We start from the raw sequence: 26,843 nt of genomic DNA, 5'->3' as shown, positions 1-26,843 counted from the left end.
TAAGAAGGAATCTTCTACATGAAATAGTATAGTTTACAAGATATAATATTTTCTTGGCTATCCTTAACATGCACCTAATCAACATTTTTGAACATTTGAATCAATAAAAATTAATTTTGTCTCAACAGCAGATATAACGATTTTTTTTTTACAAATAAACGAGTTTATCTTTGTCAACTATACTAAATATTTAAATTAAATGATGATCCTAAAAAAATTTCGACAAAGAGCAAAATATTTTCAGGCAAATTTTATTTGTTTTATGCATAAAAATGGTGGAGGTGCCGGGATAAAAATAATTAATTTAGAAAATGTTTATTTCAAAGTCAAGAGTGAATCCTCTACATGAAGTAATGTAATTTAGATAACGAAAGTACTTTTAGTATGGACCCAATACATTTTTTTTTAAACAGTTGAATCAATAAAAATTAATTTCCTCTGAATAGTTTCAACTATTTTTTTACAAATTGGCGAGTTTATCCTGGTTATCTATAGACATACAGTAAAAATAAGAACAGATTCATGATCCTGATAAAATTTTGACTGAGAACAATGCATTTTTGGACAAATTTTAATAAAGTTAACCTTTTTTGTATGAGATTTGTGGAGACGGCGAAAATATAATAAATTTTGAAAATACTTATTCCAAGGATAAGAAGGAATCTTCTACATGAAATAGTATAGTTTAGAAAAAAATAATACTATTTTAGACATTTGAACCAATAAAAATTAATTTCCTTTCAACAGATATAACATCTTTTTACAAATAAACGAGTTTATCCTCGTCAATTACATTAAATAATTAAATTAAATACGTTTAAATTAAATAAAATACGAACAAATTTGTGATGTTGACAAAACCTCGACAAAAACCGATGTATTTTTAGGCAAAATTTTTATTTTTATTTTTTGCACAAAAATGGTGGAGGCGCCGGTATAAAGGTAATAAATTTTGAAAATTTTTATTTCAAAGACAAGAGTGAATCTTCTACATAAAGCAATGTAATTTAGATAAAAAAATGGTGGTTGTCGTTTACTACTTTTAAGATGCACAAAAATTTTAGGAGTAATTTTTTTTTCATTTGAATCAATAAATATTAATTTCCTGTGGCTAGTTGCAAATAATTTATTTTTTTTACAAATTAACGAGATTATCCTCGTTATTTGGGGACAGACAGTAAAAATAAGAACAGATTTATTATCCTGAACAATGAATTTTCAGCAAATTTCAAATTTTTCCTTAAAATTAGTGGAAGCATCGGGATAATAAATTTTGATAATATTTATTTCCAAAATAATTACGAAACTTTTAGACACAATAAGGCGGTTTGAAATGATTAAGCTTTTCTTTAAGTACGTATGTACCAAATAGTAAATTTTTTTGACAAATTAAACGAATAAAAATTACTTTGGTTTGAACAGATTTGCCTAATTTTGTTTTTTTTACAAAAAAATGAGTTCAACCTCATCATAAGTGTAGAAGATATACATTTAAAATACGAAGAGGGTCGTTATCATGACAAAATTTCCTCCAAAACCAATACATTTTCACCCTTTTTTTTGTATAAAATTGGTGGAGGCGCCGGGATAATAATAAATTTTAACAATTTTTCTTTCAAGGATAAGAAAGAATCTTACACATAAAATGACACAATTATAAAAAAATAATACTTTTCGTGTGATACCTTGAAAATGCACCAAATATTAAAATTTTTTCATCATTTAAATCAATAAAAATAAATTTCGTTTGAACAGGTATAATTTTTTTTTCAAATAAACGAGTTTATCCTCGTTATTTGTAGACATATAATAAAAATACAGACAGATTTGTGATTCTGACAAAATTTAGACTAAGAACAATATTTTCAGACAAGTTTCAGCAATTTATTTTTTTTTTTTATAAAATTAGGTGATTCACCAGAACAATAATAAATCTTGAAGATTTATTTCAAGGATAAGAAGGAATCTTCGACATGAAATAGTATAGTTTAGAAGAAATAATACTTTTTTGGGTTTCCTTAAAATACACCAAATAAACATTTTTAAACATTTGAACCAATAAAAAATAATTTCGTTACAGCAGATGTAACCCTTTTTTTACAAAGAAACGAGTTTACGTTAATTCAAATAAATACGATTGAATTAAATAAAATAGAAACAAACTTGTCATCTTGACAAAATCTCGACAAAGAACAATGTATTTTCAGGGAAATTTTATTTTTGCTGTTGCACAAAAATGGTGGAGGCGCTGGGATGATAAAAAAATTTTGAAAAAAATTATTTCAAAGACAAGAGTGAATCTTCTGCATAAAGTAATATAATTTCGATCAAAAAATGGTTGTCGTTTAGTACTTTTAAAATGCACCAAAATATTATTACTTTTTTATATTTTTCTGAATCATTAAAAATTAATTTCCTGCGACTAGTTGCAACAAATTTATTTTTTTACACATTAACGAGCTTATCCTCCTTATTTGGAGACATACAGTAAAAATAAGAACAGATTCATTATCCTGATAAAATTTTTACCAAGAACAATGCATTTTCAAACAAATTTTAATAATTTTGATTTTTTGTATAAGATTTGTGGAGATGGCCCAATTGTAATAAATTTTGGGAATACTTATTTCAAGGATAAGAAGGATTCTTCTACATAGAATAATATAATTTAGAAAAAACAATACTTTTCTTTTTTGGGTTTTTAAAATGCACCGAATAATAAATGTTTTTGAAGATTTGAACCAATAAAAATTAATTTCGTTTCGGCGGATCTGACCAAATTTTTTTTACAAAGAAACTGGTTTATCCTGGTCAGTTAAATTAAATAATTAAACTTAATACGATTAAATGAAATAAACCACGAACAGATTTGTGATCTTGACAAAATCTCGACTAAGACCAATGTATTTTCAGGCAAATTTTTATTTTCGGTTCTTGCACAAAAATGGTGGAGGCGCCGGGATGACAATAATTAATTTTGAAAATTTTTATTTCAAAGACAAGAGTCAATCTTCTACATAAAGTAATGTAATTTATATAACAATGTTGTAGCTTAGTACTTTTAAAATGCACCAAAATATTATTTTTTTTAACAATTGAATCATTTCTTCATTAATTTCTTGTGAGCAGTTCCAAAATTAGCGACTTTATCCTCGTTATTTGTAGACATACAGTAAAAATAAGAGCAGATTTATTATCCTCATAAAATTTTGACTATGAACAATGCATTTTCAGACAAGTCTTAATCATTTTAATTTTTTGTATAAAATTTGCGGATATAGCGGAATTATAATAAATTTTGAAAATACTTTTTTCAAGGCTAAGAAGGAATCTTTTACATAGGATAATATAATTTAGAAAAAAAAAATGTGTTTCTTTTTTGGATCTTTAAAATGCACCGAATATTAAAACCTTTTGAACATTTGAACCAATAAAATTTAATTTTGTTTAAATAGTTTTAAGTGATTTATTTATTTTTTTCAAATAAGTTTGTAAACGTACAATAAAAATTCAAATAGATTCGTGATCCTGACAAAATTTAGACTAACGACAATGCATTTTTAGACGAATGTTAATAATTTTAATTTTTTGTATGAAATTTTGAGGCGCCGAGATAACATTAAATTTTGAAAATTTTTATTTCAAGGACAAGAAGAAATGCTCAACATGAAATAATATGGTTTAGAAGAAATAACGCTTTTCTTGGGGTACCTTCCGAATCCATAAACATTTTTTTTTTACATTTGAACCAATAAACTCGAATTTCGTTTGAACAGATTTGACTAAATCATTTTTTTTTAAGAAACGTGTTTATCGTCGTCACTTGTAGACATACCATTAAAATACGAACAGATCTGAGGTATTGACAAAATTTCGACCAAAACCAATGCATTTTCAGCCAAATATTATTTTCGTTTTTGTATATAAATTTGTTGGAGGCGCCGGGATAATAATAAATTTTTAGTTTTTTTTTAAATAAGAGAGAATCTTCTACATAAAATAGTATAATTTAGGAAAAATATTGCTTTCTTTGGCATCTTTAAAATGCATAAAATATTACAACATATTGCAACATTTTTGAAAGTTTGAACTAATAAAAATTAATTTCGTTTGAACAGATTTAACAAATTTGATTTTTTTTACAATTAAACCTGTCCTCATTAATTATCGGCTTACACTAAAAATACGAATAGATTTGTTTTCCTGACAAAATCTCAACCAAGACCAATGCATTTTCAGCCAAATTTTAAAAATTTTAAATTTTTGTATAAAGTAGGTGGAGGCAATATAAACAATAAATTTTAAAAATGGTTATTTCAAGGAAAAGAAGGAATCTTCTACATGAAATAATATAATTTAGGAAAAATTATACTTTTCTTTGGGAATCTTTAAAATACCCTAAATATTAAAATTTTCTGAAATTTTGAACCAATAAAAATTGTTTTCGCTTGAGCAGATTTGACTTTTTTTTTCTACAAAGTAACAAATTTATCCTTCTTATGTGTAGATATACAATAAAATTATGAACAGATTTGTGATTTTGACAAAATTTCAAATAAGAATTTTCATTCTTATACAAAGTTAACAATGTTAATTGTTTATATAAAAATTGGCGAAGGCACCGACATCTCGACAAGTTTTAAAAATATTTATTTCAGGGATATTTAAGAAACTTCTGCATAAAATAACACAGCTTAGATGAAATCATGCATTTTTATGTGCTTTCAATGTCTGCATCAAATTATAAAAGCCAACATACATTTCGAACACACATTTGAAGCAACAAAAATTGCCCTCGCTGTTATTTGTAAACATACAATAGAAATAGGAACAGATTCATGATCTTGAGAACATTTCGTTTAGCAGCAATCCATTTTCAGATAAATTTAAACCATTTTAAATTGTTCATAGAATTGGTGGATGCGCCGGGAAAATAAATTTCGAAAACATTTATTCCAAGGATAATTAAGGAACTTGTAAGTGTTTGACATAATATAGCACCTATTCCAACAAAAATTGCTCTCGTTCAAGCAGATTCTACTAACTTTAATTTCTTCTAAACAATCGAGTCTTTCTCAGTAATTTGTAAATATACGTCAAAAACACAAACGTATTCGTAGTCCTGAGACAATTTCGGCTAAATACGATCCACTTTCAAACAAATTTAGACTATTCTAATTGACGCATAAGATTTGAAATTTTTACATAAATTAATATAGCAGAAAAAAACGTGCTTTTCTCAAAATAGCTTTAGTAGCTGCACCAAACCATAATTAAACAAAGAAGTGATTTTTCAACACTAGTTGTACATAAACGTTAAAATTTAGCTTTATTTTCTTTTATTTGAAAACATACGATAAAAGTATGCACCGATTATTGTATGTAATAAAATTCCCGGCACTGAGATGACTGACGAAAACCTATATTTTAATATTTTCAAACTAGTGAACACGAAGATTTACCAGAATTTAAAGAAAAAAAAAACTCCATACCAAGACAAATACGGACAGAAACAGTTCTGACAACACTGAAATAACGAAACACAATTTCACGTGTAACATGAAAATAACAAACTGAAAATCCGGAAACACAAAAAAAAACAAACAAAAAAATATGTCATCCATTATACACGCTTCAGTCTGGGGCAGCAACATAACGACTACAAAAAGAGATCCGAAACTACAAAAAATTTCAAAAACACAACAATGTTAAACCTTAAATACGAAATAAACTACTGTCTAAATGACGAAGAAAGTTGCATAAATGTGGCACCGGTTAGAACAGTGTCACTTTTCATGACTCTAAACCGTCACCCCTACACTTAATACACAAACTCCAATAAATATTTAAGCTTCACCTCAGTAACGTGGGTGGATTTTATCCGGACCAAATTCACAATACACCCTTCATTATACCCTAAAATTTATGTGTTTTTAAATAATTGGAAAGTTATGCACGTAGTCCATAAATCAAAAAAAAAAAAAACTCGTAAAGATTTTCCAGTAAATTAGAGCTTCTCTAAGCTGAAAGTTGTAGTGTAAATTAAGTACGAAAGAATTAATATTGTAGTTCTTTAAACATTATAATTTCAGTGCGGAATCTCAAAAATCGGGCGCCTCAAAAACATAAAATATCGAACTGATGATAATTAATCTAAGATCGACCGAAACGCTATTCATTCGAAATATTAATTACAGGCTTACCGTCTCTAAGGGGAAAGTGTAAATTCTTAATGCAAAATTTATGAATGAGCTAGCTTTTATTGCAGGCTCAAAATTAGTTAAGTATTCTGTTACGAAAACAGGTAAAACAACTTAGCATATATTTACTTAGATGGGCACATTATTGTGCCTGGAAATGTTAATAGTCATCTGAAGGCCTAAAATACATCTAACTTTGAAAGTGCCTAAGTCTCTTTACTCCGAAAGTGATTAGTGCACATCAAAGCTCGCCATTTTGTATTTTCTTCAATAAAGCGCCGAATGTCTTTAATTTGCTCATCAAAGAATCCATTTCTGGTTACACTCGGCAGAGCTATATATTTCCGAGTGCTGAAAGAACAATCAGAAACGTAAAATTTTTTCAGTGATTTTAATTTAAACTTCAAAGCGGCAAAAATAATAATTTTTCCCGTCACAATGAAAAGAGAAGTCCGACGAAGTCTCGATTTAAATGAGATTTTTCGTCGAAAAATGATTTCAAATTCAATAACACAAATCCTCATAAAGTTCCAATTTATATGAGTTTGACATTGAATAAACATGAAACCGTTTTTATTTGCTTTATACCGCTATTTGAGAAACGTAAATATCTCATGTATTTCACTTGAATTATGTAAACAATGTCTCCGTAATTCTGAGGACCCAACGCAGCGTTTAATGCCGATGATAGCGTTAGGGAATCGAAATTTGTTTGCAGACGATAAGAAAAAAGAAAAACTAATTCGACCTGCAACAAAACCGGTTCCGGAATTATGCTAATAACCCGATAATTTGTAAAGCTCCGATAATAATAATTTTTTCAGCGGGGAAATAAATAATTTCAAAGTCGTTTTACATCAAACACACGCGACGCGGAATTAGCGGCATGACATCCACCGAAAAAATTTTATTAAACAAGGAACTGAAAGCTCGTGCAAAAAATTACTTTTACGTGCTACTTCTATAAGCATACCCAAAAGTTTCGGCGAGGCCGAGTTCAGCAGCAAAAACACTAAAACCGTGGATCCGAGCTTCACATCGAAACGTGCTTTAGCCATAGAGTACAGCATTGGCCTCCTGCAGCATGTCGACTGACGCCGGCGTCGCGGCGCTCGCACTAAAAGCTCGCACGCCTGCGCCAAACTTTATGTTTTGATTTCTTACCGGATAACTTACTCATTTGGGCTCGAGCAGGAGGCGCCTTCGCGTGATCCTGCGGCAGCAGGACGAATTTTTAACGCGTCTTAATAAACCCTAATTGAATTAGCTGCAGCAAAAGCACAAAGTACTCAAAAAAGCCCTGCGCCGCTCGTAAACTAATGAGTTAAGGCAACGACTTCTGGAGTTGCTAAACTGGTCGTTTAATTGTGTCGCGCTAAGTTAATGGACGGAATTTGTCTCTACGTAATTGAGAGTTAGACGAGGAGTTTCGGAATGCCGACTCTGACAATGCCGGAAAATCTAGCATGTCATGTCAGAGGATAACTTCTAAACTAATCCCGAGTAGCATGAACAAAGATGAAAAAGAGCCAAGTTTGAACGGAAGGGTGAATTTTCTGGGGGTTGGAGAAGTTGAGCGACCTGTTGATGAAGCGCCACCTAATCGGTTTCCCGCATAACTACGTAATTTCGTTCGGAGCAGGAAACTTTAAATGCAAATTGTTTAACCAAATTGAAACAGTAAAACAAATAGTTCGTAACTTTGAACGTCGCGAACGACCATAGAATGTGCTAGTTGGTGGAAAATCGCAACCGGATAAACAAAAAAAAAATATATTAATGATGCATGATTTTCCTCCGTTGTTTTATTTTAGAATAAAACTAAATCGTCACAATCTAGACAATTTTGCTTTATTTATACTTTTCCAACTGCCCTATTTAAGATTTCAGCAGGTTGCTATAATTTTAAAGTAAGGTAAAAAAATTGTCAGACAGCCGAGGTCTGTGACTATTTTTTAGAGATTGCTTATTAACTAGTAATTTTGTGTGATGCAAAATCTAGATTTAATTTATTCACAAATATGTATTTCGAACTTCGTTAAATTTTATAATCCGACTAACACAGTTATATAAATATGTAATTACGATTAGTTATATAATAAGAAAAATGCTTTTTATGTGTGTCCAGGTTTTTTCAAATATCATTTACATTAGATGTTATACAGTTTCTTTCCTGATACGTAACACTGATAAGGGTCATGACAGATAATTTCCGGAGCTACAAACCTATTATATGAAAATTTATGTACGCCTTTTGCTTCCAATAAAACTGATAAGGATTATTTTTGTCTGTTTATCTCTTTCCAGAAATTAAAAAAATATTCCTAAGTAAATTTCAAGTCAAATATGAAAGTAAAATGACATTAAATAAAAAAGTTTCGACCACAATAACAGACGGTTTATTCCAAACGTTACAACAGAGACATAAAATAGTATAAATATTAGTGTTTGTGATAAACAACCAAAATTATTATAGATTAATTTACAATTTAAAATGTTTAACCTGATGTTAAATGTTTTCACATTACGCTAGCCAATGTTCTAGAAACAAAATGGTCGCTGGCCACATACATTTACTAGTGTTCTACAAATATCCAGTAGAAAAATGGATAGAATTACAGATGTTACTAAAAAAATAAATCAAACGAGGAAAAATAAAACTTAATTTTCCCATATACAATTCTTGACAAATCTTTGTAGGTATTTCAACTCATCTAGATATTGTACGATTTTTTACTATTTTATGGCCCGGTTTATAGAAAGGGAAATTAAAGTTAATTCGCGATTAACTTTTAACTGAGGTCCGTACCTGCCAAGATAAGGCTGACCTTGGCAGATAACATACTCCCTAAGAAAAGAGAGGGTGGGTGGGCGGGGCTAGTACCTGCTAAGATAAGACAGATTTTGGCAAATGAGATACTCTCTAAAAGAAGAGAGGGTGGGTGGGCGGGGCTAGTAGCTATTAAAAATGTAAAACCTTCTCGGAGGCCCCAACTGTCATTTTTTAAGAATGGGTAAATTTCTCGCAGGTGCCAAATGTAAGTATTTTTTAAGAAAGTGTAGCCTTCTCGGGGCTCCCAACTGTCCTTTTTAAAAATGTGAAACTTTCTCGGTAGTCCCGACTATCTTTGTTAAAAATGTAAAACCTTCTCAGGGCCCAAATGTCCTTTTTTAAGAATGTGAAAGCTTCTTGGAGGTGCCAACAGTTTTTTTTTAAATGTAAAACTTTCAAAATTGTAAAATTAAAAAATTAAAAGAAAAACGAAAAAGTATAAAACGAAAACTTTGGAAAATCTGAAAATTGAAAACGAACAACTTGAGAAATTGCTGGTTTTAACCAATCACGGGCTCATATTCCATATTTTAATCCTGTGTTAAATTCATCGACGATTACATATTTAATTAATTTAAATCTATAAACCGGCCCTATATATTTTTAAATCATATTTCTTAAGTTTGCTAAAAATATTTCATTAGCTCTTTCGAACTTTTTGTATATAATGTGTTCTTGTAAGAAAATTTCACCAATTTTAAGATCTATATCGGAACCCCTGGAGCTGACTGCACTTTTCATAATCTGGAGCTCTGTATTATATATTTGTTCATTTAAACTAAATCCGTCGTTACTGGCAGAAAATGGTAGGCATTAGCAGAAAATTGAGTAAAAAGTCTAGTTCCAGTGGATTTTATGTTTGATGTACGTAAAAGGATTTGTGCCATGTTTACACAAACAGATTGTTTGCTAAATGTGGAATGGTATCTTAACCAGCACAAATTACAAAGATTCAGCTAGGTGTAGCATCGTTTAAAAAAATAACTTCAGTCTAGTTTCATTTGAGAGAAGAGTTACAAAACATTTTGTATAATAAACCCAGAGGAAATTGTAGAATTTGATGAATGTAACAGAAAATTTTGCAATCAAATAACACCATTCGAGAATTTTGATGAGTTGAGATTGTAGACGAAGAGCATCGGATAACTTTGAAATTTTAGAAAAAAATTTTAAATCGTCCGCATAAGCCAAAAAGTAACATTCTAAAGATTCGAGAAGATCATTAATATATAAATTAAAAAGGAGAGGGCCAAGATTTGACCCTTGAGGGACACCTGAGGTCGAACAAAAAGCCAAAGAATTAAATCCATTATAAAATACATAAAGCGTGCAATTAGTCAAGTATGACTCCATCAATTTAAGAAGGGAAGAAGAACATCCAAGATTATTAAGTTTGTGAAGAAGGATGTCATGAGAAATAAAATCAGAAACGTGTGAAAAATCTGTATAAATAACACATCAACTTGTTCACGTTTATCGAGGGTCTCACTGAGATCTTGAGTTAAAATAGACAGATTGAAGACTCCTGATCTTCCGGTCTTAAAACCGTGTTGCTCAGAACTAATAACTGAAGACAACTTACTGTAGATAAAGTTGTACAACACAAGTTCGAAAATCTTAGCGAAGTTGGTCAAGATGGAAATAGGTCGATAATTACTTAGTAACGATGAATCCCCTTTTTTAAAGATTGGAATTACTCTACCGATTTTCCAACGATCCGGAAACGTACTGGTTTTAAGAGCTAAATTTATAATGATGGAAAGAGGTTACGCTAGAATATACCTGCAGCTACGGATAAGAAAACTTGAAATCAAATCATCACCACTTCTTCGTTTGTTTGTAAGTTTTGCCATAGTTGAAATCAAATCCTCCGAAGTGACATGAGCTATAGATAAACAATTGTTGTAGACGTAAGAGGAAGATTCAGTGAGGACAAAATTACTTCTAAGTATAAATACATTGGAAAAAGTTCTAGCAAAAGCATTAACAATATCCTGAGGATCTGAAAATGTTTCTCCCGCGTCATCAGATAAGGAACAGGGAATTCTGGAACTGCTATTCTTGGTATGTAAAAAACTCCATAAGGAAGATGGATCAGACTTGATGTTACTCTGAACTCGGTCCAGATACTCTTGTATGAGTTATCCATTTGATATTTAACGATAGACCTTAAGCGTTTAATTTCTTCATAGTAACAACAGTTCTTAAATTTGACCCACATGCGCCTGCAATAATCTTTTAGCTTGATATTTTGCTGTACCTCACGAGTAACCATGGAGGAAATTTAGACGGACGAATGGTATTAAGTAGCACCGATGCATCATTATATTAAAAAAACATGAGTAAAATTCAGGAAGTACCTACTACATTCACGTCTTCTCCATTTTCAAGGAATGTTCAATCAATGTTGCGAATAACATGATAGAGCTTAATGTATTAATATTTAGATATCAATACAAACATATTTCACAAATTTGAATTCTTTTTAAAATAAATGCATTTTCTTGAGCTATTTGAAGACTAACGGCAAGAATAAGCACAGGTTCATGTTGCTGAGAAGATTTGCATTGAAAATAGTTCTTTTTTAAAGCAACACTTTGTGTTAAAATGGTGGAGGCGGACAAGATGGGGTTCATGGATGGAACCGGTAATGTATTATTGCGATCATCATAATTTCTATTCATAATTTTGTGGTGTAATTCTAAATTAAATTAAACATTTTAGGTTATTATGGAATTTGAATCCACAGTGTCGAAATACATCGCCGATGCTCAATACTATTTCCAATTAAGACAGCTCAGACATAATTTGGCTTATATAAAACCTATTTTACCATGGTAAAAAAACTCGATTTGCAATATTTCTAGTTTTTATTTAAAATAAGTAATAATAATAACAATAAGTTTTAAAATGTTTCACTTTATTCATTTTACGATTTTGGAATTTTTTCATTTTTCAAATATTCCTGGATTTTAAAACTTTTTCGTCTATACGACTTTTCAGTTTTTTATTCTTCATTTTGTTATTTCTTCAAATTATCAATTTGCAATTTTTCGTTTCAGTTTTTTATTTCCTTCAATTTTACAGTTTTTCGATTTTTCAATGTTCCGGCTTTAAAAATTTTGTTTTTACTTCCCGAGCGCAAGCAAAGGAAGTATTGTAATCGAGTCCGTCGGCCGATTCTCTAATTTTGCGTTTTCTCGATCTTTCATGACCCCCTAGAAAACGAAGAAATAGGTTTCCCATTTCCGTCTGTCTGTCCATCTGTCCGTCTGTCCGTCTGTCCGTCTGTCTGCCGTCCCGGATTTTTATTAGACAGATAATCTCCGAAAGTACTGGACCGATTGTTATGAAATTTTGTAGTTATATCAGGAATATCGCTAACCAAAATTTGTCTTGTCATCCCCACCACTAATGCGATGACGTCACTTCAAAATTGTACATAGTAAATGGGTTTTAAATTGTATAAAATAACATAGTCCTACACATGTAGTTTACGACTCCGACTTGAGTTTTACCCGAAACGTCCAGATTTTTGGAAAAAAATCAAAATTATAAAACAACATTTTGCAATTTAATTTTGAATCTGCTAACACGAATGTTTTGAAATGTTACAGATGTTTTAAGGCTCTAAAGAGCATCATATATCTTTAGTCAAAATATATTTGGTTAGCCCCTCCAAAAACTTGATGACGTCAGCTCAAAAGTTTGCCGAATAAATCCTATCTAAAGTGTACAAAATATGATGAGTCTGTACTTGTGATATATCACTCCTTCATATTTTTTGGATTTGCATATACAGGGTGACTCAAAAAAATTAATGAATGCGTAAATGTATTTTATTGATTTAATCAGGAACTACAGAACCGAATGTTTTGAAATCTTCTCCAAAAAACTGATGACGTCAGCTCAAAAGTTTGCCGAATAAATCCCATCTAGAATATACAAAATATGATGAGTCTGTACTTGTAATTTATCACATTATAATAATTCATATTTTTTGAATTTGCATATACCGGGTGACTCAAAAAAAAAAATGAATGCGTAAATTTATTTTATTGGTTTACTCAGGAACTACAAAACCAAATTCTTTGAAATTTACTGCGAAAAAAAACATAATAGGCATGCAGTCGTCACGTTTCCGACAGCGAGGGAAGTACTGTCTAAACTCTTTAGACCAATTTTTTCAATTTGAGTTATTCGTTTCTTTCATTTTTTGATTTGCAATTTTTCATTTTTTTTCTCTAATTTTACCATATGCAATTTTTAGTTTTCAATTTTTAATTTTTTAGTTTTCCAATTTTTTAGTTTTTCGTTTCTTCAATTTTTCGATTTGCAAATTTTCTATTTTTTATTTTTTTTGTTATGACTGGCTAAAATAAGACTGATTTAGGCAAATGACGTACTCTCTAAGAAAATAGAGGGCGGGTGGGCGGCCCTAGTATTTGCTAACTTGAAACTGAACAATATTAAGAGTAGTCCCTGGAATAAAGAGGAGTGGGTGGGCGGAGATACTGCTTGCTTATAAGACTCTATAAAAAAGGCAAACTCAGTTCCACCTACATTTTTTTTCTATTTCATTATCTTGTTTTTTACTGTAAAATGCAATCTAAAATTTACAACAAAGAAAAAAGTGAGTCAAGAACCTACTTTCCTAATATTTATTTCACATATTTTGACAAAAGTTTCAATGGAATGACGTTCAATAACAGAAATTGTATTTTACTCGTAATATATTTAAGAACTTGGCGAAATAGCATACCACTTATAGTAATTTGTGATTTTGTGATTTTTTTTTACATTAAAACGTGTACTCCTGAGCTAATTTAACAGCGACGGAAAATAATCATGTTATTAAGGAGAATTTAATCTAGAATTAGCCCTTTTCAAAGCAATTGTAATAATTGTAACAATTTGCTGTTCAAAAATGGTGGAGGCGCCGGGTCAACATTCTACATTAATTATATTTATTTTAGAGATTCTGAAGAAGATTGTAGAATTTAGATTGTTATTGGGATGTCCTAATATCCGCACGAGATAAATATACAAAGATAGAACTCAATTATATAAGGTTAATAAGAAGATTTGCATTGATAATGATCCCTTTTTAGAACAACTTTAATCCGTATTTCACATATTCAATAATAGAAGTTGTATTTTTCTCGTACTATTTTATTATCTGAGCGAATTAACCAACCGATTATATAAATGGGTCAAGTCAAATGGCCTCGTTATTGACAGATTTATAAATTTGTGTTTTTTTTTTTGAGAGAGAAAAACGTGTATTCCTTAGCTGTGTCAACAGATACGGAAAAAATAAACACACATTCGTGTTATCAAGACGACGCAGTTTAGAACTGATCGTGTTCAAAACGTTTGCAGCAACACCCTATATTAATAATATTTGTTGTAGGAGTTCTGAAGAAAATGCTAGATTAAATAAAATGCAACAATAGAAGTTAGATTTTTGTTGAACTGTCCTAAAATCTGGACTAGATAACAATACAAACAAAAGCTGAGTCAATAAATAGTCCCTTTAGTTACTGATTTCACAAACTTGACATTTTTTTAGTACAAATGCATTTCCTTCAGCTATTTGAAGAGATACATCAAGAGTAAGCGCTTTCTTTAATAATATTTATTTCGAGAATTGTAAAGAAACTTCCAGTGAAATTATATTTTTCTTGAAGTCTCTTACTATCTTAACGAAATAAAAATATACAATAATATTTTCCACGTATGACACTACACAGTTCAAACGAGATTTGTGACGAAACACATCTAAAATACTAAAACGGGCGACCTACGTTTTCATATTCCACAGTCTATGAAACGTCAAGAAAACTCGAAATTAATAGTAACTCGTCTAGCAAACCCTATTGCAATATTTGATTACCTGGCTTGCACTCGGGTACTAAAAAAGTTTTTAATTTATTATTGTCATTATTTTTATTAATATAATCTAAAATTCTGATAATTCAGGAATGTCCAGCTATTACAAAAATACATATATTGCACTTATCTACTTAAATATGCTAAAGTAGTCGATAAGTTAACACAAACATAATTACCAAGAACATTCTTTCGTCGATCGCAAGCACGACTAAAAACAACTACATTTTAATTGGCGCTAAATTCACGGACAAACTTCAAAACACGCTTTCAACGAAGTAAACTTCGTAATACAATATTAGAGTTCAATTAAGTCGGCTACGCTATAAGCTGCTAATCAGACTTACGTTAAACAAGCAATACATTAAATTTAACTTGAACTCTACTTAAATGTTCTAAACTAATAGCAAAAGACTCCATTTCTCGAGAGCGATTAATAAAAACCGTAATATCATTCCATTTTCTGTCCACATCAATTACCTTAAGTAAATTAATTCGAATTGTACGAGTAAATCGTTTTGTAGCGCTTCATAAGAGACTCATTCTATAGATACCATAATTCAACATGATGTAGAACTGCAGAGAACTAATTAGAACGAATGGTGTACTTAGTAATAGTTTAACAATTTAGTTTTTAATTTCCCCAGCGGGAAGTTATTACAATGGGATCAAATTTTCCCAAGAAAGTTTCGATGGAACTTCAAAAAACTTAGTTTGCCTGCAACCAAATTTGATGCAAGCAAAGCCTGTGACAAAGTTTGCGCAATTTGTTACAAATATAAAACTACGACAATATTTTCACATTCGTAATTTAATAACTAATATCTAAAGTATTTGTTGATTTGACCTAGATCTAATTACTCTGATTCAGTGCGTGAAAACCCAACGCAACCACCGGCTAATAACATGATTACGGTTGCAGCTTATGCTAAAGATGAACACATTGAGAGACAACCATCCAAAATCAAACTCCTATGAAATGAAATGTAGTGATGGGCACACTAATAAGGGTATTCAATGTACACGCTGTGGTTAAAGCGTGTGGCTGTAATTTCGTAGAGTGGCTTGTTTCAGTGATAAATATGATGCATGACGTTTATTATAACCGCGTGCAAGCTCCCTCCACCTTATATTTTGGAACAATTAGGGAGTACCTAACCATCGCACAGGAGTGTACACATTATTAGATAACTGCCAGCTTTATCTACCTAATAACTTCTAAATAATTAAATAAGCTAGATAAATTTCACCACCGAGAAAAATTAACCACGAACCAATTAAAAAATACATTAAGCTAATTAATTTCCCGCCGAATACCTCAAATATCTTTTATCTAGATTACATTCCACACCGAAGCAAACAATCTTGGAATCACAGTTAGAGATCGATTCCACTCACCCTCACGTTTACGGAATTATGTGGAGTATGCTGCAAGTATGACAGATTATGTGAGCGATTTCCTCTAATCTAAACTTATTTATTAACCGAGATAAAAGGAAGATTGTTTGAATTTAAGCCGCGAGATGTAAAGATTTTATTAGCGGCGACACGGTTTGAATAAGCAACTGCGTAGGCTTGGATAGTTTACATCATAATAGAATTGTGGCGAAGACAATAACCGCTAGGGAGGCTAATAAACTTAAAACTTTAACAGGAAGAGTCTTAGAAATTTTGTTTGTGTTACATTTAAATGCAAAGGTCGGTGGAGGCGTCATAGTGGTGGTACATTATTGTGAAAGATGACACAAAGGGATCTGTGGAGATTTAAATTTCGAAGACCTAATATCATTTCACTTATTCGTGTGAATAAGCGGGACGGATTCGAACGCACAGAACAGGGTTTAGGGTTCTGAAATTAAAACCAATACATGCGTCGACGCGGCAGAAGAAAATACTGTTATTGACTTGTTTATTTATTTATTTGCCTATTGATTTACTATTTGTTTCTCGTTAACGTCTATTAATTTCAAACTTTCTCTGAAATTAGGAACGCAAATAACTTTTTGAGTGAAATCTCCAGAAACTGTTTCCGTGTAGATATAAAATATAGTGAGTGGCCAATTCCCCAGGAAAAGTCTATCAAAAATGACTATATGAAAATGGAACGTTGTAAATGCAATAAAGTCTCTCCACATCTGACGCTAATAACACTAGTTGACACTGTTTTACCCCTAGAAAAATAACTAAGTACATCTTTTCGAAGGAATTTCATATCTTGAATCTGAACTGGTTTTCAGAAAAACTTAATTATGTCTGACAAAAAATGTATAATGAATCTTCCTGAGTTTTGATATAATATCATATTTAAATACATATTAAAATGTTCGTGGTTCTGAATTTAAACCACTGTTTGGGTCGAAGCAACAGAACAAAATAGTAGGTGTATTACTTAATTATTTATCTATTTCCTTAATTATTCGTCTGGTTGCTCATTCGTTCATTCATTTACTCGTTTATTGGTTCATTCGTTCCTTCGCTCATTCGTCCATTCGTCCATTCGTTCATTCATTTGTTCATTCGTTCATTTGTCTATTCGTCTAATCTAAATTTATGTGCATATGCGTCCATTATTTGATTCGTCCATTCGTCCATTCGTCTAGTCGTCCATTCATCCATGCGTCCACCCGTCCATTCATTCGTTTGTTTGTTCATTAACAGTTCATTCGTTCATTCGTCCAAGTCCATTCGTCCACTCATCCATTCATCCATTTGTCCAATTGTCAACTCGTACATACATTCGTACATTCGTCCATTCGTCCAATGATTCTTTCGTCGATTCGTCCATTCGTTCGTTCGTCTACTCGACCACTCGTCTATTCGTTCATTCGTACGTTCGTTTATTCTTCCATTCTTTGGTTCTTTCACTCATCTATTCGTTCATTCATCCATTTGTCTATATGTACATTGATTCATTCGTCCATTAGTCCATTCGTCCATTCATTCATTAGTTTGTTAATTAATTGTTCATTCGTTCATTTTTCGTTCATTTATTCATTCACTCGTTAGTTCATTTGTTCCTTCGTTTGTTCGTTCGTTCGTTCATTCACTTGTTCATTTGTTAATTTGTTCAGTTGAACACTTATTAACTTGCTCATTTGTTCATTCGTTCTTTCATTCTTTCGTTAATTCGTCCATTCGTCCATTCATTCATTCGTTCGTTTGTTCATTAACTGTTCATTCGTTCATTCGTCCATATGTCCACTCGTATATTCATCCATTGATCCATTTGTCCATTCGTTGAATCGTTTATTAGCCCATTCGCCCCACAGTCTATTCGTGCATTCGTCCATACGTCTATTCGTTTTTTCGTTCATTTATCTATTCGTCCATTCGTCCAATTATTTATCTAATCGTCCAATTGTCCACTAGTCCACTCGTACTTTAGTCCATTCGTCAGTTCGCTCATTCGTCTAATCGTCCATTCGCCCATGCGTCTATGCGCCTATTAGTTCATTCGTAAATTCGTCCATTCGCGTATTCGCCCATTCATCCCAGAGTCCAGTCGTCCACTCATCCGTTATTTATTCGTTCATTTTCCATTTATCTATTAATCCATTCATTATTCGTTCATTTATTCCTTTACACATTCTTTTATTCATTTGTTCATTTGTTAATGTGTTCACCTGTTCACTTGTTAAGTTAATAACTCGTCAACTTGTTTATTTCCTCATTCTTCCGTTCGTCCATTCGTCCATTCGTCCACTGGTACATATATTCGTACATTCGTCCATTTGTGCTTTCGTTCGCTTATCTAGTCGTCTGTTCGTCTAATTGTCCGTTCGTCCATTGGTCCACATATTTATTCCTGTACTCGTTCATTCGGCCATTCATCCATTCGTCCATTGTCCGTTCGTTCATTTTCCATTTGTCCATTAATCCATTCATTTTTCGTACATTTATTCCTTTATACATTCATTCATTCATTCATTCATTCATTTGTTCATTTGTTTATTGGTGCATTCATTCATTTGTTCATTTGTTCATTCGTTCGTTCGTTCATTCGTTCGTTCGTTCATTTGTTCATTCGTTCATTCGTTCATTCGTTCATTCGTTCATTCGTTCATTCGTTCATTCGTTATTCGTTCATTCGTTCATTCGTTCATTCGTTCATTCGTTCATTCGTTCATTCGTTCATTCGTTCCTTCGTTCATTCGTTCATTCGTTCATTCGTTCCTTGCTTTATTGGTTCATTGGTTTATTGGTTCATTGGTTCATTGGTTCATTGGTTCATTGGTTCATTGGTTCATTGGTTCATTGGTTCATTGTTCATTGTTCATTGGTTCATTGGTTCATTGGTTCATTGGTTCATTGGTTCATTGGTTCATTGGTTCATTCGTTCATTTGTTCATTAGTTCATTAGTTCATTCGTTCATTCGTTCATTCGTTCATTCGTTCATTCGTTCATTCGTTCATTCGTTTATTCGCTCGTTCATTAGTTCATTCGTTCATTCGTTCATTCGTTCATTCGTTCATTCGTTCATTCGTTCATTCGTTCATTCGTTCATTCGTTCATTCGTTCATTCGTTCATTCGTTCATTCGTTCATTCGTTCATTCGTTCATTCGTTCATTCGTTCATTCGTTCATTCGTTCATTCGTTCATTCGTTCATTCGTTCATTCGTTCATTCGTTCATTCGTTCATTCGTTCATTCGTTCATTCGTTCATTCGTTCATTCGTTCATTCTTTCATTCATTTGTTCAACTGATCACTTGTTAGCTTGTTCATTTATTCATTCGTTCCTTCTTTATTTCGTCCATTCGTCCATTCGTTTATTCGTCTATTCCTCTATTCATCTATGCACCCATTCATCCATTCGTTCATTCGTCCATCCGTCCATTTGTCCATTCGCCGAATCGTTCATTAGCCCATTCGTCCCAGAGTCCATCCGTCCATACGTCCATTCGTCCATACCTCCATTTGTTCTTTCGCTTATTTATGTATTCGTCCGTTCGTCCAATTGTTCATTCGTCCAATTATTCATTCGTCCACTAGCCCACTCGTCTATTCGTTCATTCGTAAATTCGTCCATTAGCGTATTCGCTCATTCGTCTATTCGTCCATTCGCCTATCGTCTATGCCTCTATTTGTTCAGTCGTTCATTCGTCCATTTGTCCAATCGTGTATTCCTCCATTCGTTCATTCGTCCATTTGTCCATTTGTCCATTTGTCGAATTGTTCATTCCCCTATTCATCCCAGAGTCTATTCGTCCATTCATCCATTCATCCATTATCCATTCGTTCGTTTTCCATTTATCTGTTAATCCATTCATTTTACGTTCATTTATTTCTTTATACATTCATTCATTCATTCATTCATTTGTTCATTTGTTAATTTGTTAATTTGTTAATGTGTTCATGTGTTCATCTGTTCACTTCTTAAGTTTATAACTTGTCAACCTTTTGTATTTCTTCATTCGTCCATTCGTCCAATTGTCCGTTCGTCCACTGATCCACTCGTCTATTGGTTCATTCGTTCATTAGGCCATTCGTCATTCATTTGTGCATTCGTCGAATTATTCATTCGCCTATTCCTCCCAGAGTCAACTCATTCATTCGTCCATTATCCGTTCGTTAATTTTCCATTAATCCATTAATCCATTCATTTTTCGTTGATTTAGTCCTTCATACATCCATTTGTTTATTTGTTCGTTTCTTCATTCGTTCATTCGTTCATTTATCTATTCGTCCATTCGTCCAATTGTTCATTCGTCCACTAGCCCACTCGTCTATTTGTTTACTAGTACATTCGCCCATTCTTCCATTCGTCCGTTCGTCCATTCGCCTATTCGTCCATTCGTCCATTCGTCCATTCGTTCATTCGTCTATTCGTTCATTCGACTATTCATTCATGCATCCATTTGTCCATTCGAAGGTTCGTCCATTCGTTTATTCGTTCATTCGTCTATTTGTCCAATTGTCAATGCGTGTATACGTCAATTTGTTCATTTGTCCATTCGTGGATTCGTTTATTCGTCTATTTGTCCATCCTTACATTCGTCCATTCGTCCATTTGTTCCTTCATCCAATCGTTCATTCGCCCATTCGTCCCATCGTCCATTCGCCCATTCGTTCATTCGTCCATTCATTCAATCACTCTTTCATTCATTCATTCATTCATTCATTCATTCATTCATTCGTTCATTCATTAGTTCCTTCATCACTTATAGTGTGTTGGAGTGTATTTCTATTAATGTTTTCTCGTGATGTTTTAACTTTCTCTCAAAATTAGATACAAAAATAACTTAATAATTTTTACTTTTCATGGTTATATTTTTTAACATTTTAAATTCGATTACAGTGTGTAACAGGTTGTAGACAAATTAAGGATATACAGGGTGTATTTCTGAGTGCAATTTTTTAAGGAAATCTCCAGAAATTCTTCCCGTACCGAAATAAAATGTAATATTGTAAATTGTAAGAAAACGAAATTTTCTATATATTTTGTATTTCTATTTCTCTAAAAGCTCTCCAGATGTGGCGCTAATAACACTACAATAATAATAACAATAACAAGGTTTTATCCCTAAAAAAATAACCAAACGTTTTGGAACGAACTTTAAAACTTGAATCTAAATTTGTATTCCAAAAAAATCAAATATTTCTGCAAAAAAAAATTATAATAAAATTCCGCCAATATTGTTGTTAATTGAGGTAGCTGTGATCAGTGTCTTATTTCTGACTAAAAAAAATGTTCATGTCGTCTGTGTCTATTTTTATTGGACAGATAATCTCCAAAACTACCAGAGCGATTGTTGTCGAATTTTCTATGTATGATGGGAATATCGTTCAGAGAGTAAAACGCTAGGCAAAATTTTTCTGGTCATCTTCATCAACAATTTCTTACCGCCATCTCAAATTTTGCGTGATAAATGCTATTTAAATTTTATAAAATAACAGACTATTGTAATTGTGGTTTACGAATCCGCTTTGAGTTTTCACATTCGGCATTCAAATTTTTCAACAAGCGAACAAAATTTTGTTACAGAATGTTATAATAATATAAGAAGAGCGTTTAGTAATCGCCCCTTGGTTCGGTAATTAGAGCGTAGTGCTATTAGCACTAAGGTCGCAGGTTCGATTCCCTTCTAAGAGCCTTTTTTGACACTTGATAAAACTTGATTTTGAAAAATTTTATTTATTTTATGATAGCCACTATAGGTAAAAAATTATAGATAGTATCAATTACAGTATAAAAAAAGATCGATAACATGGGATTCGAACCCACCCGTCACCAATTTGCCTAGGAGGTATTTGATGCTTGAGAGTAATATTGCATACATAAAACACGTGGAAAATATAATGCACATATTATTTTTTTGTATTAATAATTGCAAAAATCAAGGCGTATTCATAAACTACAAGTATAGGAGTATATTATTTTATAAAATTTAGATAACCTTTACTACGTCAAATGATGAGGTGGTGTCGTCAAATTATTGGTGGGGACGATTAGACAAATTTTGGTTAGACAGACGACAAACAAAAAAAAAACAATTCTTTTATGTTTAGTGTAAAAAATTTGTAAACCAGTGTAACTAGAAAGCGCACTTTTTTGAGAAATATGAAAATGTACTGACAAAATACAACAAAAAAAACTTCGGTATCATCCTTTGAAATAAACTTTGAATCAAAGAAATCTAGAAACCAGTGGCGTTAATGACGCCATTTTTGTCGTTCATTGGTGTTTCAAATAAAGATCATTAACACAGACGTCTTTCTTTTCACTATTGTAAGACGAGCCTGCAAATTTAATTATTCTTTCAGAGTTGGTTTCATCAAAGTTTTCAATAGTGCTGTACCTATGTAGATTTCGCTTAATTAAAGTGAACTTATTAAAGTAAAGAAAGAGAATTTACTTTAACTCTCGTGCCATTCAGAGAGTGTCTAAAGTTATATGGCTCCTTGAAAATTTGATGCAGCCACCGAAAAGAAAAAAAATCTGATTAACTCAATTCTCATCGTTTCCTGGGGAAAAACTTATAATTCAAATATTTCCCGAATCACAAAAGACAATTAAATAAGAGATCCCTAATTCGTAAAAGATGATCCGGCTTAAAGTTGAAATGGAGATTCACCCGTCGATCGATATTCTAATCCTGTGAGCATGTATTTTCCTGAGATATTTTCGCAATAAGAACTCAACAGGTACATGCTACGTCGTAATTTATTACGGAGCTTTTGAAAAATCTGCCGGTCTTCTATCGGTGAAGCACGTCCACAAATCATCCAAAATAACAAACAAGAAGTATTTCGCTGTGACATTTCTCCCCCAACGGCTCATGAATAATACTCAGCATCTTACATCATTGTTTGTAGATATTTGCCGTGAGGACTCAAGATGGGTTGTCCTTTTGTTATTAATTTAATTATTCAGGATAGTCCTAAATCACGCCGACCCTTATTGTTTCCACAACAATACTCCCGGATTTATACAGAAATTCTTGCGTTACTTTTATTTGTTACGGCGGAACTTAATCAAGTTCGTTCAACCCCTTCCGACGAGAAACATAAATAGCAGGTATGACATCTTTAAACGACAGTCTACATATCGTCGACGATGCAAATGATATTTTAATGAGTTTGTAACTGAAGCACGAACGAAATGGTTTTGTCATTATAGAACCTAATATAAGCATTTTAAGCAAATGTGTGTTTTTGTCAACGAAGGGTGGCGACACTAACTGATTTTTTGTGGAAATACGAGGACCTACTTAAGAACTAGTTTTATTAACAGACAGACTATAAAAATAAACCCGCTGCGGACCTTGACAAGCCTTTCATTAAATATTGATTCCGAATGTTCCTCATTGCTTATAGGGTTACATAAATTTTAATAGCTTCAGAATTGTTTTATGAGATACATTAGGAAACCCATTTACTTTCGCCAATTTTATAATTCGATTATATTGTAATGTTGCACCTTCTGGTCGAATTTATGTTAAAATAAAACGTTTTTGAAAATCATTCACACGATGTTATTTTTCTTGATTTATTTTAATCGTTTATTAATCGAATAAACTACCTCTAATTACAAAATATCAATTAAAGAGGAAAAGAATATGAAAAGGCGAAAATATGCAATGTTAGAGAGAAATAAAGTGGTCGAAGTGTTTACAGGGATCAGATGGTGAAGCAACCAAAAGGGGAGAACGCAAATTCCTGCATAAATTAAACCGAGTAAATTTGGGCGATTTAATTTATTTGCCATATCATACATAAAATATTTATTAGCCATTTATTTACTTCCTTGTTGTAAAGATTTTTTTTAACTTAGCATGTCGCAGCCTCCGTTTCCACAAACTGTATGAACAAAACTTTAAATTTTAACTTAGAAACTATAAAACCGATTACGATGGAATTTTGAATGTATTTAGTTTAACCCATTAATGCCCGAGTAATTTTTTTTTTATTATTTTGACAAAAATTAGCAAAACTTAATGCAATAGCCCTTCTAAACACAAACTAGCAAAAAAAAACAACTTTTTTTTTTGTTAACTATGTTTATTTTATCGTATGATATTTCATACGCTGGTCAAAAGAGTGTATGTGTAAAAAACTTTTATTGAAAAATTAATAAAAAAATACTACTTTTTTCACAAAATATTTATTATGGTGTGTGGTAGGCTCTAAAACAATGTGCTGGATGGAGTTCTACATTGCACTTAACATATACAAACTTAGCACATTTCCCACAAAAGCCGCATTTTCGTTGAGTACTGTTGCTATCTACCAGGTGATCCACGCCATCGTATCTAATTTCGGGCAAAACGGCTCTAGTACATTTTGGTTTTGGTCCACCCAAATGTGGAGGCGATGAAAGCAAAGCTAAAACTATTCTGCGAACGAATTCTAGTAAACCAAATTTTGGATGTGCAAATCTATACAGCATCCACATATTTACAACTGCTCCGTTAAAACAAAATCTTACATAAGGCCAATACCACTTTTTGGAACGTATGCGAATGCGATATAAGCCTCTCATTTTATCAAACAAATCAACTCCCCCCATTCCTTGGTTATATATGCTGACCAAAGATGGTTGTTCAATTGACACTGTACTTTTATCCTTTCTAGACCATCGCTTGCACGAACCCTTAGATAAGCATATGTTATTGTTGATTAGGTTTGTTGCTATATTAACTTGATTATTATCATGCCATCTCACCAGTGTAATACTACCTTCCTTTTCTTGTAACACATAAGAACTTCCACGTTTTTCTTTCTTCAGATCTTTGAGAGGCGCTTTATCAATTCTGTCTGCTCGAATTGTACCAACGGAATTTATATCATAAGCTCGAAGATTATGGAGCAATGAAAGGGAATTAAAAAAGTTATCTAGATAAACCGTAAAAAAAAACTGTCTTACCTTCTACCGCCCAAGGTATGATTTTTCATACGCAAGCTATTGAATTCAATTTTAGGTAAAAAAAAATGCAAAACATGTGAAAAAAAATCATAAACAAAATCTAAAGACTTTATTTTATATATATCGCAAGAGACATGCATGGATTTTTCTCTTGTAGAAAAAATAAAAAATTGTAAACTTACCTCTTACTCATTCTGCAAAAAATGAAGGACACCGTTTTGCAAAAACCAATATGATAATGTAACTTTGTTTTAAACAATCTCCAATGAATAAGCACTCGAAAGACCATTAAAAAAGGTAGAGTTTGATATATTTCAAAAGCCGGTTCGTTGTCTTTTGTTTTAAGTACCTAACCTCAAACAGTCCCGTTCATATGGTATGAAAAATCATACGGTGGGCAGTAATGGGTTAACCCATTACTGCCCACAGAGACAGATTACTGGTGACAGAGAAAATGGTTAATTGCTAATCAAACTTATCAATTCATACTTTCCAAAAATTTGATGATTTTTTTAAATCATTTGACAATAAGATTTAGTTCCTAGATATAATGTTTCTGAAAGGGTTTGAAAAATTCTCAAAAATAATAGGGGTATTAAATTATTATTAGATTACAGGAGCTTTCTTAACAAAAAATATAATTCATGTTAGTATAATATGTATATATTTATGTGTAAATAACTTTAGACCAGTGGTTAATTGCTTGTTTCCTTGACGTTTCATAATCCCCAAGGTATGAAAAAGTAGGTCTTTCATTTCCCCTTATCCTTCATTTATCGTCAATTGACGATTTGTTTAGTTAGATATTTAATTTTGGAAACTACTGCACTGATTGTTATGAGACTTTAGATATTATACTTTAGAAGTATCGTGTAGCTCGTAAAGCATCAAGCAAATCTTGTGTGATCATTCCTGCCAACAATTTGATCAAGTTGAAAACTTTGCAAAGAAAATATTATTTAAATTTTATAAAATAGCATGGTTCTATGCATTGGTTTTGAATCATATATATCTAGATTTCTGAAAAAAAAATTAGAAATTTAGTACAACCCATTACAGTTTAAAATGAAAACTAAAAAACGAACTGCACAAAAATATACCAAGATTTAAGGTTCTCCTAATTATGGTAAATCGCTAACAAAAAGCTTTTGTTTATTCGCTGCAAAAATGTTTGCCTAATAATCAGCGTATTAATATTTCTTATCGCCGTTTTCGTTGCCTTTTTTTAAGTCGTTTTTCTGTCTTTTTTTTGTTTCTCTTTTTTCGACAATTCTTTTTGAGTTTTTTTTTATCACATATTTTTTACTCTAATTTTTGACTCATTTTGTTTTAGTTTCTTCATTTATTATCGCCTTTTTCGTTTTTTCTACACTTTTTTTCTTCGCTATTTTGTCTCATTTTTGGTAGCATTTATTATTACCTTTCCCTCTCGTTTTTTTTAAGTCACCTTTTTTTTATTCTATTTTTGTTTCTTTTATTTATACGGGCTACTATATTTTTTGGACGGATTTGTTGTAGCTTTTTTTTCTTGCTTTTTGGTCACTTTTTTCGT

General features: G+C 31.8%; 1 protein-coding gene across 1 annotated transcript in view; it reads right to left on the bottom strand.

Annotated features, from left to right (window-relative positions):
* The window catches only part of LOC135128993 (lachesin-like), a 75,992-nt gene extending 68,715 nt beyond the window's left edge, over window positions 1-7,277 (bottom strand). Inside the window, exon 1 of the mRNA XM_064056076.1 lies at window positions 7,174-7,277. Coding sequence (XP_063912146.1) covers window positions 7,174-7,270 — 97 coding nt within the window. The 5' untranslated portion in view covers window positions 7,271-7,277. The remainder of the gene's footprint in view (window positions 1-7,173) is intronic.
* Between the last annotated feature and the right edge of the window lie 19,566 nt (window positions 7,278-26,843).

The sequence above is a fragment of the Zophobas morio genome, unplaced genomic scaffold (assembly GCF_036711695.1).
Source record: "Zophobas morio isolate AGI-343-1 ecotype UQ-CSIRO unplaced genomic scaffold, CSIRO_AGI_Zmor_V1 ptg000014l, whole genome shotgun sequence".
In the NCBI taxonomy this organism is placed as follows: domain Eukaryota; kingdom Metazoa; phylum Arthropoda; class Insecta; order Coleoptera; family Tenebrionidae; genus Zophobas; species Zophobas morio.
Note: the sequence above shows the minus strand (reverse complement) of the source record. Positions and strands in the feature narration are given on the sequence as shown.